Here is a 16321-nt window from a genome sequence, read left to right as displayed (position 1 = left end):
AAATTTCCTCATCACGATTTTCAGATTCACGCATCTCAAGCAAAACTCCATAAAGATAGTCAAGTGCACTCAACTCACTAGCAATTACATCAGCATAATTGGATCTCTTAAAGAGATTAGCAAGTGGATGAGGATCCATATCACTAGATTTTCAGCAAGCGAAGATGCAAGCATATTGAAGGCACATAGCACACAAGCAAAGGAAAGGCAAGCGAAAGAAAAGGGCGAACGAAAAAGGCAAACGAAAAAGGTAAATTGGTGAAGTGTGGGAGAGGAAAACGAGAGGCAACTTGCAAACAAAGTAAATGCAAGAGATGAGTTTGCGACACTTACTTGGATGAGTTCTTGACTTGATCCTCCCCGGCAACGGCGTCAGAAATTCTTCTGCTACGGCAACAAAAGTCCTTCCCCGGCAACGCCAGGAATTCTTCTTGCTACTTCTCTTGCTTGCGTCGGTTTTTTCCCTTGAAGAGGAAAGGGTGATGCAGCACAAGAGCAGTAAGTATTTCCCTCAGTTTGAGAACCAAGGTATCAACCAGTAGGAGAATCTTGTCAAGTCAAGAGTAAGTATTCTCCTCAGTTTGAGAAAGACAAAAGAGCTTGCACCCAACGCTATAAAGGGGTTGTCAATCCCTTCAAGATTGATTGCAAAGTGGGATCTGAAGGCGGAAAGTGCAGCGAAGTAAAAAGTGTAAGGCTGAAAATATGGTGTGGAGTAGACCCGGGGGCCATAGTGTTCACTAGAGGCTTCTCTCAAAATAGCAAGTATTACGGTGGGTGAACAAATTACTGTCGAGCAATTGATAGAACCGCGCAAAGTCATGACGATATCTAAGGCAATGATCATACATATAAGATTCACGTCCGAGACAAGTAGACCGATACTTTCTGCATCTACTACTATTACTCCACACATCGACCTCTATCCAGCATGCATCTAGTGTATTGAGTTCATGACGAATAGAGTAACGCCTTAAGCAAGATGACATGAAGTAGAGGGATAATCTCAAACCAATGATGAAAACCTCATCTTTTTACCCTTGATGGCAACAACACGATGCATGCCTCGCTACCCTTGCTGTCACTGGGTGAGATCACCGCACGGTGTGAACCCAAAACCAAGCACTTCTCCCATTGCAAGAATCATAGATCTAGTTGGCCAAACAAAACCCACAACTCTAAGAGAATTACAAGGATATGAAATCATGCATAAGAGAGATCAGAAGAAACTCAAATAAGATTCATAGATAATCTGATCATAAATCCACAATTCATTGGATCTCGACAAACACACCGCAAAAGAAGATTACATCGGATAGATCTCCATGAAGATCATGGAGAACTTTGTATTGAAGATCCAAGAGAGAGAAGAAGCCATCTAGTTACTAGCTATGGACCCGTAGGTCTATGGTGAACTACTCACGCATCATCGGAGAGGTCATGGTGTTGATGAATAAGCCCTCGGTATCCGAATCCCCCCTCCGACAAGGCACCAGAACGTGCCCCATATGGGATCTTGCGGAGACACAAGCTTGCGGCGGCGGAAAAGTACTTTCGATGATCTCCTGATTTTTTATGGAATTTTTGGGAATATATAGGCGCAAAACCTAGGGCAAAGCAGCCTCAGGGAGCCCACAAGCCAGGGGGCCGCGGGCCCCCCTGGCCACGCCATGAGGGCTTGTGGGGTCCCTGGTGGCCCCCTGCCCTGATTCTCCGGCTTCCCCATCTTTTTCTGTTCCGGGAAAAATCTTTTTGGTAGTTTCATTCCGTTTGGACTCCGCTCAAAATCCTCCTGTGAAAGAGGTCAAAAACATGGAAAAAACAGGAACTGGCACTTGGCACTGAGTTAATAAGTTAGTCCCAAACAATATATAAAAGGCATACAAAACATCCAAAGTTTGACAAGATAATAGCATGAAACCATAAAAAATTATAGATACGTTGGAGACGTATCAGTGGGGTTCGTGGGGAGGGAGTGCGGTTGGTGGGGGTGTCGGGCGAGGCAGAGAGATCTCGTCTCCTTTCTGGCGGCGGGGAAGGAACTGGGAGGGGGTGCGGTTGGGCTTAGGGTTTCCTGGGGGTCTTATACCCCCTAGGTGGAGGTGGGCCGACTAGGCTAGATTAGGTGGGCTGATTGGGTTCGGCCCAGTGGGGTGGAAGGTCTTGTTTTTTTTTTGTATTTCATTTTGAGTTTTATTTTACCCTTTTTCCTTATTTCTTTATTTTTATATTTTTCTGTACTCTAGTTTAGAAAATATTAACCATTATTTATCTGCTACAACTCAAACATTTTTATTTTACATTTGAAAATTTTATTCGTTTGACTTTAAATTAAATATGATAATTGCTTTGATTTTTTTGAAGTGACAACTTATTTTAGATAAACTTGATGACGTGGAATAATTAATGTGTGGTTACTGTAGCTTAATCTACCGAGGCGTCACACAAAAGTTGTGTCTCAAAAACCCTAAAACCTCTAGTATATATAGGAGGAGGGGAGGGGCTAGCCTTGGGGCTCAAGAGAGCCCCAAGGGAGCCGGCCGAGAGGAGTAGGAGGACTCCAACTCCAATTCGGTTTGGGGAAGGAGGAGTCCTCCTCTTCCTTCCCACCTCCCTCTTTTTTTATTTTTTTTCCTTAGCCGACATAGCCCACTTGGGCTGGCCTCACCAACCCACTAAGGGCTGGTGTGTCACCCTTGGGCTATTAGGCTCACTTTCGGGTGGGTGGGCCCCTCTCGGTGAAAACCCGGAACCCATTCGTCACTCCCGGTACACTGCCGGTAATGCCCGAAATCTTTTCGGAGACCAAATGAAACCATCCTATATATCAATCTTCATTTCTGGGCCATTTCAGAAACTCTCGTGACGCCCGTGATCTCATCTGGGACTCCAAACAACCTTCAGTCACCAACACCTATAACTCAACTATACTGAAACGTCACCGAACCTTAAGTGTGCAGACCCTGCTGGTTCGAGAACTATGCAGACATGACCTGAAACACTCCCCGACCAATATCCAATAGCGGGACCTGGATGTCCATATTGCATCCTACATATTCTACGAAGATCTTATCGGTTGAACCTCTGTGCCAAGGATTCATATAATCTCGTACAACATTCACTTTGTCCTTCGGTATGTTACTTGCCCGAGATTTGATCGTCGGTATCCCTACACCTATTTCAATCTCGTTACCCGCAAGTCTCTTTACTCGTTTCGTAATACAAGATCCCATGATTACCACTTTAGTCACATTGCTTGCAAGGCTTATATGTGATGTTGTATTATCGAGTGGGCCCCGAGATACCTCTCCGTCACACGGAGTGACAAATTCCAGTCTTGATCAATGCTAACTCAACGGACACCTTCGGAGATACCTGTAGAGCACCTTTATAGTCACCCAGTAACGTTACGACGTTTTATACACAAGGTATTCCTCCGGTGTCAGTGAGTTACATGATCTCATGGTCATAGAAATGAATACTTGACACACAGAAAACAATAGCAATAAAATGACACGATCACATGCTACGTTCATAGTTTGGGTTTTGTCCATCACATCATTCTCCTAATGATGTAATCCAGTCATGAAGTGACAACACTTGCATATGGTCAGAAAACCTTAACCATCCTTGATCAACTGGCTAGTCAACTAGAGGCTTACTAGAAACATTGTTTTGTCTATATATCCACACATGTATCTATACTTTCATTCAATACAATTATAGCATGAATAATAAACGATTATCTTGAAACAAGAAATATAATAATAACTATTTTATCATTGCCTCTAGGGTATATTTCCAACAGGGGAAGAATGTTGCACTCGAGCTTCGCCGGAGCCGTAGTGTGAATGCTACTATTTTTCAGCTCATCTCATAACCAATCAATAACTACCTAGGTTTCAGAAAATTTCCAAACCACGAGGGAGCATCTCTTTTTTCATTTAACTCTATGCCATCTCATAAAAATTGTCTAGTTGGAATTCATAATAATAGCCTTACAAGTTTGTGAGATGCTTCTTCTAGCTCTGTTAGGGTGTTATCAACTCGATGACAAATTAGAGGATGGAATAAATTTAGTGGCACACCTCACAAATTCAAATTATAATATCGACTTGATGTACATTCTGTCAATGGATTCTGCATCTATTTTGGTTGGTTCTACGAGTAGTTTATTTTGTCCCGAACCCAAACATCTCCATGGCGTGACCGAAGGACGACTCCGCCGCCGCCGCCTCGGCCCGGGCTATGTCCACTCTGTCGATGATCCCCTCGACGGCGACGTCGAAGGCGTCCTTCACCGTCTCCAGCTTCGACCTTGGGTCCGCGTACACCATCCTGGGTATCATCTTTATCACCTCGTCCCGCATCCGCTCCACCGTCTCCGGCGGGATCGCCCGGAGCACGGACTCGATGCTCACGTTCCGTGACCGCAGGTCGTCCTCGGGGATGTACACCGAGTAGGTTTCGTGGTGCTTCGGGAGGTACCACCTGTACTGCAGATACGCCGACACCGGGTGGAAGAACACCGGGATGCAGCCGGCCACCATGGAGTCGAACGCCGACCGCCGCGTGTAGGAGTCGCCGGGGGGCTGCAGGCAGAAGGTGGCCCTCTGGAACAGCCGCATGATGTTGCCGGGGGAGTGGCACTGGCTGGTGCCGAATGCGCAGCCCAGCTGGTGGCACACGTCGGAGGCCTCGCACTGCGCGATGATCTGCTGCCGGATGTTGTACGGGTTGTCCGGCCGCGGCGCGCCGACGAACGCTAGCAGCCAGCGGCGCTCCAGGCCGCGCACCCTGTCCTGCCACCGGCGCACGTCGGCGTCGGACCTCGGGTGGAAGTAGGTCGGGTACGGCACGGCGTAATCCCTGCTGTGCGGCACCAGCGACACCTCCAGCACCAGCACCGACATCTCCCGCCCGCCCGGCATGTGGAGCAGGTCGGTGCCCCAGCTCGGGTTCATGTTGTTGCTCCGCCGGAAGTCCCACCCCGTCCTGCCGGCGACGAGGAAGTGGTCTCGCCCGCCCATGCGCGCCCACTCGGGCCGCCGCATGAGCCACTCCGTGAGGTCGACCGACGCGGCGTCCCTGGTGGCGTTGTCGTAGCCCCAGTGGTGGCGGACGAAGTCGAAGCCGGCGTAGAAGGGGACGAAGACGGCGTTGGCGAGGGCGGAGTGGCTCGTCAGACACTCGTACTGCCTCATCCGGTTGTGGAAGATGGCGTCGAGAGCGAACTGGTGCGTGCCGTACCAGCCGTTCTCGCCGGTGAAGTCCCCGTCGAGCGGGTCGGCAAGCGCACGGCCCAGGCCGGCGTTGCTGACGAAGCCGCACATGTCGGGCCAGTGGTCGCTGATGTTCTGGCAGTCGCGGAGGATGTCGGCGTTGAAGCGCGGCGGCAGGTCGTGCACGTAGACGTACCGCCCACGGCACGGGTCGGCGCTGGCGCCGTCCAGCACGGCCGCCCTCATTGCCCCGGCGTTGAGCACGGCGAAGTGGTAGTAGAAGAAGGACGCCCACAGGACGGTCGCCAGGACGAAGACGAGCCGCAGCGACTGGAACGCGGCGCTCGCCGGCGTGCTGGTCCTCTTGTCCGGCCCCTTCATCACCCCGTGCTCCCGGCGCGGCCGACCACCGCCGCCCTTGTGCGCGGATCTGATCAGCTGGCAAATCATCCGCGAATCAAACGACAATAACGAAAATGGTTAAGCAAACTAGCACCCCAGCCGAAGCGAAGAAGCGCAAGCAAGATATCGGCTACGAGGAGAAGAAAAATTAAGCGGCATACTGACATTGTATACAGGCGCGCGTGGCTAGCTCACCAGTGGTACGATAGAGCTTGCGGCGCCAATTTGCATGCCGCGGCGTACAACATACACCTATATAGTACCACTCCAGGAATGGCAAGCAGATCTGGAGGAGGAAGACGAAGATTATACTAGTATATATAGTTACAAACCTAATATTGTAGATCGACGCCGGCAGGCGACTTGCGGTGATGAACGAGCGACGAGCCGCCGGGAGTGGCGGTACGAAGGAGTAGACTTCACGCAGGGTGGAGTTTGTGGGGATTAATTGACCAGGGCATGGAGTAGTAGCCTGGTGGTGCTACTACTTGTTTTACTACTGCTAATCACTGTCTACCGATCTACTCCTCTCCTAGTACTCCTCCTAGTTGATGGTGTTTTCTACTACTAGTGCAAATTAATGCGCGCGGTTCGGCGTGCAGCGTTGACACTTGACACTGGGCAGTGGGAATTTTAGTACGCGCACCGTATGGCCCACACTAATTACATGCTCCTTTGTTTAACCATCAACTGTACTGCCCCCCATACATGTCACCGGGCTAATGCTACTAGTATACATTCTCCTGTTGTACACTTGTACAGTAATACTGTATTACTCCTACTTCAGAAAAAAAAAAAAGCTACTACGCGGCACGTTTGGTCAACAGAAACTTGGAGGTTGATCAAACTGAACGCTAAATTAATCTTCACGTTCCACTGAATCACTGAATTAATTAACAGTGCTCTGGCAGATCTTGCAGATGCAGATCTCATCGCCCCACTTTACTGGTTACGTCGATGCATGGACGGTTCATTGCCAAGTGTCCATGATCGACCACCTCCAACGCGTATGAACTCTGACCATTTGCCGCCGGCTACTAGTTTTTCTTCTTCTTTCAGATCGAGCGTCGGTCCATTTGGCGCCGGCGACTAGTTTTTCTTCTTCTTTCAGATCGAGCGTCGGTCCATTTGGCGCCGGCGACTAGTTTTTCTTCTTTCAGATCGAGCGTCGGTTGCTGGTTAGTTTAAGATAAGTCGGAGGCACCTGTCGTCCATTCCTCAGCTCTGTTCAAAATGCAGAAAGAGTTTCCAGATTCATATGGGATTCCTTGTCGGTTGCTTCGATCGGGAATGGCTAATTGCAAATGTGCCTTCCATGAATTTACCTAGCGCAGTACGCATATGCTAAGAGGGTGCTTGGATACGTTTTAGTCTCATGACTAAAAGTAACGAGACTAAAACTTGCTAGCCTCATCCATGCTTGAATTCAAATACTCCCTCCTTTTCGATTTATAGGGCTCATTTCAAAATTTTCAGATTTCCATTATATTAGGTTCATTTTAAGTCTGAGTGAGTTAAAGTGTTTTGAGTCTCACACCATATTTAATTCATAGAGTTTAGAGAAAGGAGATGAGTGGTTATGCATGCATCATTTTCTACATTCACCATGCAAGTCCAATAAAAGGAAGGATGCTACATTTATTACCTTGAAAATTGCATATGTGAGAAATATTTCATTGACTAGTTTAAACTAGTGTCATCCACTCACAATTCACCTTGGTTGAAGAGATTTCATATTTGAGCCATATAAACCGGAAAGGAGGGGGTACTAAAGAGACTAAAATCAAGTTAATGAGCATTTATTATCCTTCAAACCCTCCAATCCAGAACTCGCCTTTGTTAAAGGAGAGGAGTTAAATGAGGAGAGAGAGGACTAATCCACATTTTAGTAGGGGTACCCCTGACTAAAAAAATTAGGCCCTGTTTCTTTAAAAAGTTATAGGACTTTTTTTGTCCCAACTAAAAATTCCTAGTCCCTACCCGTTTCTTTCGAGGGACTAAACAGGGACTAGAGGTCATTAAATGACATGCAAACAGACCATGTTACTCCTAGTAATGTAGTAAAAGTTATTAAATGACATGCTAAAAGTAGGGGCACCGTTGGAAAAAGTGTCAAAAAAGTCCCAAAAAGACCCTTGCATAGGGACTTCTTCCTTTAGGCTGCTCATAGTGGGGAGTATCATGCATATGTTACTATTGTATGATACTACCTTTATAGTGGATAGTATCATAAACTAGTATCATAAGTGATCTCATTTATTGACATGCATGACACATGGTAGCATAGCATTTAACATGATACGGTATCTACCTATGTTACTATAACCCTCTCTCTCTTCTTTAATTAATTGCCACATCACCATGTTTGCTAGTCCCAAGACTATGTTACTCGCTATGATACCCCTACTATGGCTAGCCTTAGTCCCAAATACCCCCTTTTAGTCCCTAAAAGTCCCTCCTGTTTCTTTCACATGGGACTAAAAGGAACTTTTTTAGTCCCTAAAGCAAAAAGTCCTTGTAAAGAAACACCCCCTTAGTCTCAAAACTAGTTTTAGCCCCTCTTTAGTGAGGGGTGTTTGAAACTTTAGCCTCTTGAAGAGACTATTGTTAGTCAGACTAAAATAAGTCCCTTGGATCCAAGCATCCTCTAAGAGGAGAGAGAGACACACATGGAAAGAGAGTAAATCCCACCTTTGGAATGCATGTATCAATGCCACGAATCTAAAAAGCAAATTATTGTTTTCAAACTGGAGCTTGAGAAGGCATTTGATATGATTGAGCACAGTACTATTTTGGCTTGCCCATGGGTATCTCTAAGACCAAGATGGTAGTTCGCGGTATCTTCAACCGGTTTAGATGACGGTTCAGTAATAGGATAGGTGGTTAGTCATCTAGGCATGTTCTTAGCCGGTTGTGGCGTGTAAGGCGCTTTGTATCTTTATTTTTTTTGGATTATTTTGTATTCCGTCATGGACTTGTTTTCGGTTCCTTTTAATAAATGGTTGTACGCATCTATTGATGCAGAGGCCGGGGCAGAGCCTCCTTTTCTAAAAAAAATCTCTAAGCCCAAGACTGAGAATTACAAGTCACTCATGATGAGCATTGAAAGAAGACTCACGCTACTCCACCATGCTTTTGTATTATGTCAGATTGCTCATGCTTGAGTTTGTATTCTCGCCCGTTCCAATATTTTTCATATATTCATTGCCTTTACCTGTAGGAGTCATTTCCCAAATCAATAAATATTTATAGCACCTTCTTTGGAGAAAGTATGGAATTGAGGACAAAGGAAGAACTCTGATTGGATGGATAAGGTCTGCAACTCAAACAACATGGTGGCCTAGGAATTCTGGACATTACTATCACAACAAAGATTTGGTTATGATGGACCTTTTCGTATTCCTGAACAAAGGAATTATTCCTCGACTTAAACTAATATGAGGAAAATACTGTAGTATTGCTCCTCCCTGGATAAAATTGAAGGATCTTTCTGATGGAAGGCTCATTTGCATTTTCTAGACACATTCAAGCAAGCTACCTCGTGCTACATTGCAAGTGGGGACTCAATTATTTTCTGGTATGATACTTGGACTGATGTTCCTATTAGGAAAAAGTTTCCTAAACTCCACTCTTTTGCCAAGGATGAGAATATATATGTTAAGATATTCTCTACACGTCATATTGGGATCACCACTTTCACATGCTACTCTCCACACAAGCATAGAACCGGTGTTTTCGGCTCACTAACTTGATGCCAGAGCTTGAAAAGTTGGTAGTGACAAATGGCAAAGCAATGGAACACCAAACAAATACTCTTCCAAGAAAATGTAGAGGCACCTGATTGGGGGGGGGGGGGTCTTGAAAGTCCCCAAATTTTCCATTATATTTGGTAAAGCTCTAGTAGGATCAAACACAAATTTTCTTCTGTCTTGTTGCACACAACAGAGTTAACATCAAATCCTTACTTCAAACAAAATGATTTATACTCGAAGATTATTATTGTCCTAGCTGCAATCAAAATGCCGAAGAAACCCTTATGCGCCTTCTTTGGAATCGTAGATTTTGTCCTGCTTGTTGAGTCACCGTGACTAATTCAAGATCGATAGGAGCATCTATTTATGAGGACACCATGCTTGCACCGGCTTCCAAAAGCTTTTAGCATGGAAATTGTAATTCTGGATTGTTGGAATATCTGGATCCGAAGGAATGGAAATACTTTTAGAGGCTCTGCTCAAACCATTCAATGTTAACGATATGCACTCAAAGAAGATCGAATGCGAGTGAAGATAAAGAGTAGGGACAAGCATGCTGCTCTGTTCCTAGAGTGGTTAACAACCAATTTCAAATCATTATCATGATTCCTAGATCTTGAGTTGGATAGATGAACCATCCATCATAGTCCTCTTTTTTATATAGTTTTTGTTATTTTGGTTCCCCCACATTGTATCACACTTGGTTATAATTAATGAAAATTATTGTAGAACAGTTGGTCTATCGTTCATGGTTTTAAAAAACAAAATCTCACCCTTTACGTGGTACTTTTGACATAACCTTGGAAGAGAGAGAACATGCGCTTACACACCATGATCGCTCTAGTAACCATGGAATAAGCAGCGACATCATTGCTTTGAGAAGACCAAGGAAGTATGTGTCAATGCTACGATCTACCATCCAATACACGGAGGAAACAAAGAAAACACCTACGAAAACAGATAGTCAATGGAAGGAAGGAAGCAGGCAACCCGCCATAAAATCGCAAGGAACGCCTGACCATTGTACCCCTCAGCGTCCCCAAAATTATTTGTGTCATGTGTAAATTAATTTATTTAAAGCCAAAAGATAGTCTAAAACCCCCAGATATAAGGAACCCTTACGGGTCTAGAGTCTTTTGTATGTTGAACTGTGTCCTTCTTTGGTTAGCACCGCTGCCACCACAACCCTCCCATTGTAAGAACATGTACTGCAGGTTTGCAGCTACATCGAAAACACTACCACACCACCCTAACTATTAGCCGCCACCGCCAGTGAGCCCCCTCTTCCACGCTAGACCGAGTCATCTCATTGAGTTGGCAAAGTGGCAATAGTGGGTTTTCCACGCTCCATCACTCCAAAGCCCCAACTCTTAACCCTCTAGCCTTAACTGCTCCGAAGAAGCCTCTCTACTATGTTTTTGTTGGTAGGAATCACTAAGTAGAGAAATTATTAGCCACAACTTAAATGGTGGCGCCCCATTTCCAGCCAACGCCATCACTTTTTTTTCAAATAGTGATGGCATTGGCATATTTGGTACGTCATAGCTAGGATCTTAGTGCTAGCGTAGGAATTTTATTGACAACCACTTTTTGTGGGACCCATAGTTGGTTCAAAGACTCATTTACTAGTGAGGTAGCATATTTTGTCATGTCATCACCATTATTTGTGTGTGTGTCATGACATACTATATATTGTATGCTAGCAATATGGTAGTCTTTTCAATCTTTTTGTTACTTTTGAGTCTTTAATATTTTTGAATCTTTTTTATTACTTTGAGTCTTTTAGTATTTTGAGTGTTTAATTATTTGAATCTTTTTATTATTTTGAGTGTTTTTACGACTTTGAATCTTTTTATTACCTTGGGTCTTTATTTTATTTTATTTTAAATCTTTTTATTGCTTTGAGTCTTTATTTATTTGGAATCTGTCTATTACTTCCAATGTTTATTATTTTGAATGTCTTTATTATTTTGAATCTTTTTATTATTTTGAATGTTTTTATTATCTCAAATAGTTTTATTATTTGAATATTTTTCTTACTTTCAGTCTTTAATTATTTTGTATGTTTTCTTATGTTGAATCTTTTATTACTCTGAGTCTTTTATCACTTGTAATATCTTTATTAGTTTGAATCATTTTATTATTTTTAATGTTTTTATTATCTTGAATCGTTTTATTATTTTGAGTCTTTCTTTATTTTGAATCTTTCTTATTTTGAATCATTTCATTACTTTGATTCATTAATTATTTTGAATCCTTTTACATTTTTGGATTTATTAATTACTTTGAAGCTGGTTTGAACTTAGTGATGGCGTGGCCTGTTAGGCCCATGCTAGCACCGCTCAACTAATGTTACCCTCACTCAGTAAACCCATCTCACCCGTCGATTTCACCCGTCGCTCTCGACTAGTCGCCGCCACTGCTACCTACGCCCGTCGCCACTCCTCGTCGTTGTTCAGAGGAGGTTAGTTTTCGTCGATCCTCTCCTTCTTGTACTCGCCGCTCCTTGCCGCTCCTTGCTGGCATATCTCTTCAGCAGTTAGGGCTTTGACAACGATGACGACGCTGCCGCTTCAAGCTTGGTGGAGACGACGACGGATAAGCAGACATGTTACCTATCCATCCCTTGTCTTTAGGTTATTATATGCTAAGTAGCAACTTAGTATTTTAGGTAATTTTGGCTAGGCAATGTTGACAGATTTCACAATTTAGCCTTTTTTAGTTGCAAGTTCATTAGATGCTCAAAGAAAAATAAGTCAAAATGAAGTCCTTCGTACACTGCTGGGGCATTGTGCACCGCAAAACGACTAACTGCACGATAGCGCCGGCCATGGGCTATAATCGACGGCAGCACGCACATAGTTACCGAACTGCACGCGCCCGTTGGTCGAGCTGCACGTCCCCGTGGGCAGAACTGCAGGCCGTGTGTAGAGTCAGCGCTGGGAGCCTTGCCGCAGCCTCCGATTGGGACGGGAGGGAGATAGATGGAGGCGATCGAGGCGCAGATCCAGGGGGGTGGGTGCGCCAGGCAGGTCGGGACGGCGAAGATCCGTGGACGGCGGCTCGGCACGGCGTGGCGCTGTGGACCGGTGGCTACACGGTAGGGCAAGACGAGTCCCTGGGCGGTGCAGAGGCATGCGGTGGAGGGGTGCGTCTGGTTGGGGCGCTGGCGCGCAGCGTGCTGGGGGCTCAGGGGAAGAGGGTGCTAGGCGGCGCGTGGAGGGGTGCCAAATTCCACCGCCTCGAGCTACTATAGTCATCCCCGACCTTGCCATCTCCACCGTGGTGAGCTCACGCACCTTTCTCCCTCCCTTTCGGCCTCAATCGCGACCTATAGCCACCAAATCCTAAGCTCCATTGTTGATTGTCGTGACACCTTGCCGCAACCTACCATGACCAAGAATATATAGTCACCCCTCGACTCGACATGGCATCCACAACGCACACACCCTGGTCCTTCCGACCAACCCATAGACGCGCGGCTCCAGCGGCCAAGTTGGTCTGACGCGTGTCATCGACGCAACAAGAGACACACTGGTTTGCGGGGGAAGAGGGCAATTGGGTCATGGGCGGCATGAGAGGAGTTCGCCGGCCGGCCGGCGTCGGTCGCGTGAGGTGAGCTGAGAAACTCCATCTCGAAAGTTGGTCTGCGTGTGTTACCGTCTTTTGTTCCGGGCAACGGCCTTCATGCCAAAATATGCATCGGCGTGCATGTTTGTTTTTGGCAGCCCAAAATTTATTTTGCTACACTTTTCATTTTTGGGCAGCTGTCAAAGACATTGCTTGGCCTTCAAGTATCAAAGAGAAGATTGATGCCCTGCAAAAAGGGCCGACGTTGGAGATTCTCTTAGAAAAATTAAGCAGACCCACGTCTTTCAACCACGTGCGTTCACGAAATCGAAAACGCGGGGTCCAAACTGAGTTGGAAACCGGAAGTAAGACGCTTGAGCCAAACAATTCACGTAGAACCCTAATAATTGTCATACACAGCAATTTCGTTCTTACGTTTTATAATGATAAGTTTAGTTATCAGAAGATGACAACTTTAATTATGAAGTATGTCAACTTTTATTTAGATGACAAGTTTTAGTTTTTTTAGATTTTTTAAATAACAATTTTAGTTGTAAAAACAACAAAGCTGTGTTACTTCCAGTTATACGTGTGTCACTTATCACTTGTCATTTGGATTCACGTATTCGGTATGAAAATCTGGAAAGGGAGTCTGCATATATCAGCATGGAACACTCCCGCCGTTCTAAATATAAGTCTTCTTAAATATTTTATTAAAATCTTACCTACTAACTAGTTAGCTGCCCGTGCGTTGCTACGGACAAAAAAACAAATGAGTCAAATAATTGTTCTTATTGGAAAGGAAAACTCTTGTGTTCACCTGTCTGATCTTTCCATCCACATCGACCGCCTCCGTGGGCGTTCGATCTATTTTCATCGGCCGGTAAGGAGCCATCCTCACGCACTTCATCTTCTTGCAACGTCACCTTTGTTTCGAAATGCTTTCTGCAACTCAAGACTTGCTGCGGACAGATTACATGGCAAGGCACCCGTGCTCGCCGTTGGCCCGCCCGACAACCGTTGTTCGCCGGCGTACGCCGCCTCACTTCCATCCGCTCACCTGCGATGCTCCAGCCGCCCTCAAACACGCCCGCTGCAGGCCGGCTTCGCCTCCTCTTGGCCGCCCTCACAACACCGTCTCCACCCCGCCTCTGTTCCAACCGCTCGCCGCACCGGCCAACTTGGCAGGCTCGCACGGCCAAGCCCCTGCCGCAGTCCGCGCGCGCCTCCGGCTAGCTACCCATGGAGAAAAGGAAGGGGTTCGTCTCGAGCAGATCCGCAACTGAGTTTCTGCAACAACGACGTTGTTGTGATTTACGGTGGCAAAGCTAGTGCAAGTAGGCGCAATGACGAGTTTCTGCAACATGGTCTTTGTTTCAAAAAATTGAAACAAATATCTTGTTGCAAAAGTTCTCTGCAACCTGACCTATGTTGTAAAAGTTTTGTGCAACATGACCTTTGTTGCAAAAAATTCTTCCGCAACAGTATCTATGTTGCAGAAAGACGAAGAAAAAAATTCTGCAACCTGACCTATGTTGTAAAAGTTTCCTGCAACATGACCTTTGTTGCAAAAGCTTCTTCTCCAAAAGTACTTCTGATGCAAATGTTTCCGTAACATTACCTCTGTTGCAAAAGTGAAGCACGTCATTCGTCCACTCGATCACACATGATCGGACGGCTCGCGAGTCGGCTGATCTTTTAAAAAGATCAGCCGGTGGACGCGTAGCAGTCCCCTATTTGAAAGTGTATATGTGTATTCATCAATACTCCCTTCGTTCCTTTATATAAGGTGCATTTATAAAAATCTATAATATAAGATGCATTTGTTTTACTTTCTCAGAATTCCCATCTTGACCCTCTAGAGAAAAAAAATGTATATCTCCTCTGATTGCACGTATCTCTTCTTGTATAGAAAAAAATGAAACTATCTCTCTTCTGATTGTATGTATCTCTTACTTTTTTAGCTTAAATAATTTACTTGTCGCTAATCCACGAATTAGACAGCGGTAATTTTGGCATAACTTAGCTATAATTATATGTCTTGGTCACTATGCTGAAATTTATACATCTTATATAAAAATAAAGGAAGTAAAATAATAAATACCAATTCTTTGTTCGTCTATTTACTCCTGCGCAACCATCGTGTCTCTTTTTTCTTACAACGAAATACAAAAGAAACCAAATTGCATGTGTACATACAAAGTTGAATTCATAAATTCCCCCCTCTTTTCATGTAATTTCAGCAAAGAAGCATTTGAATTCTCCTTAGGTTCATCAGTCTGCCTATCTGTAGAACCTCTTGAATCCCCTCTTCTTCGTGCAACTTTCTTCCTGCTCTTGCTTGCTTTTCTCTCAAAGCCACTGTGAACATCAACGAGCTCCAGTTAAATGGCACCAAGAGGGTAGTGTAAGATAAGGGAAGTGAATACTAACGCGGTAAGTGCGCCACCTCCTTTCGCATGGCCGTCCATTTTTGTAACAATTACAGCACCAACCGGAACACTTTGCTTGAATGCTTGGGCCTGAGAAAATGCAGCCTGATCAATGCTACCATCCATCACAAATATTACCAGGTCTGGTTTTTGCATGATATCATGACAATGAAGGTGAGCTTTTCATTTGGTTCAGGTTACAACTGAAAGTAAGGGTTCTGAGTGTATTACGGTTGCTTCTGAAACTTGGCGCATTTCTTCAAACAGAGCCGCTTCCTGTTTGTGCCTTCCACTTGTATCTACAATTATGAGATCACAATTTTCTTTTCTAAACCTCTCCACGCCCTCAACAGCAATTTTTACTTGGTCTGATTCCATGTAGCTGCAGTGACACAACAATTAGGAAAAACAAGAGATAGCAAACCATAATATTAGCAGTCGAAGTGGTAAAGAGGTGCTAGTGTACCTTCCATAGAAAGGAACCATGATCTTTGTCGCATTCTGTTTTAGCTGATCAAAAGCACCAGCCTTGAATGTGTCAGCACAAACCAGTGCCGGTTTAAATCCTATCTTTTGATGATAATGGGCATATTTCATACAAGTGGTAGTTTTCCCAGAACTTGCATGAACAAGACGATACCTTCTGATTTGTGAACAGTATATTATACGCAATGCAACTAAAGTGCAGAAGACATATAACCGATCATTAGTGAGCCAGTCAGCTAAACAACAACAGCCCCACACCGAAGCCAAATAGTACGATAAGAACGTGATCTATCACTTACAACTGGCCCTTCAAATGACTCGCTAATTACAAACTACCCATCCAAGATGAGAAAACTTGCAATATAAAGTGTATCTTTAGTTTAGAATAGAACAAAATTTGCAACACATCAGGTATCCACCCCAAAGGAACATAAGAATGGTTAATCACTACAACTCC

General features: G+C 44.8%; 1 protein-coding gene across 2 annotated transcripts; it reads right to left on the bottom strand.

The window, feature by feature from the left end:
* Positions 1-4075: 4075 nt before the first annotated feature.
* Positions 4076-6137, bottom strand: LOC123447206 (xyloglucan galactosyltransferase KATAMARI1 homolog). Of its 2 annotated transcripts, none has more exons than XM_045123789.1 (2): positions 5957-6137; positions 4076-5660 (listed from the first exon to the last, which is right to left on the bottom strand). In XM_045123789.1, exon 2 carries the CDS (start codon positions 5601-5603, stop codon positions 4173-4175), a length of 1431 nt encoding a protein of 476 aa, XP_044979724.1. In that variant the 5' UTR covers positions 5604-5660; positions 5957-6137; the 3' UTR covers positions 4076-4172. The 2 variants fall into 2 exon arrangements, with proteins under 2 accessions (XP_044979724.1, XP_044979723.1); XM_045123788.1 differs by lacking the exon at positions 5957-6137 and adding an exon at positions 5820-5950.
* Between the last annotated feature and the right edge of the window lie 10184 nt (positions 6138-16321).

This window comes from Hordeum vulgare, chromosome 4H (assembly GCF_904849725.1).
Source record: "Hordeum vulgare subsp. vulgare chromosome 4H, MorexV3_pseudomolecules_assembly, whole genome shotgun sequence".
NCBI lineage: Eukaryota > Viridiplantae > Streptophyta > Magnoliopsida > Poales > Poaceae > Hordeum > Hordeum vulgare.
Note: the sequence above shows the minus strand (reverse complement) of the source record. Positions and strands in the feature narration are given on the sequence as shown.

Coding starts and splice junctions, on each gene's coding strand:
- LOC123447206 (XM_045123788.1), bottom strand. CDS start 5,855: ATGCAAATTGGCGCCGCAAGCTCTATCGTACCACTG. Junction 5,661..5,819: donor CAAGCTCTATCGTACCACTG/GTGAGCTAGCCA, acceptor ATGATTTGCCAG/CTGATCAGATCCGCGCACAA.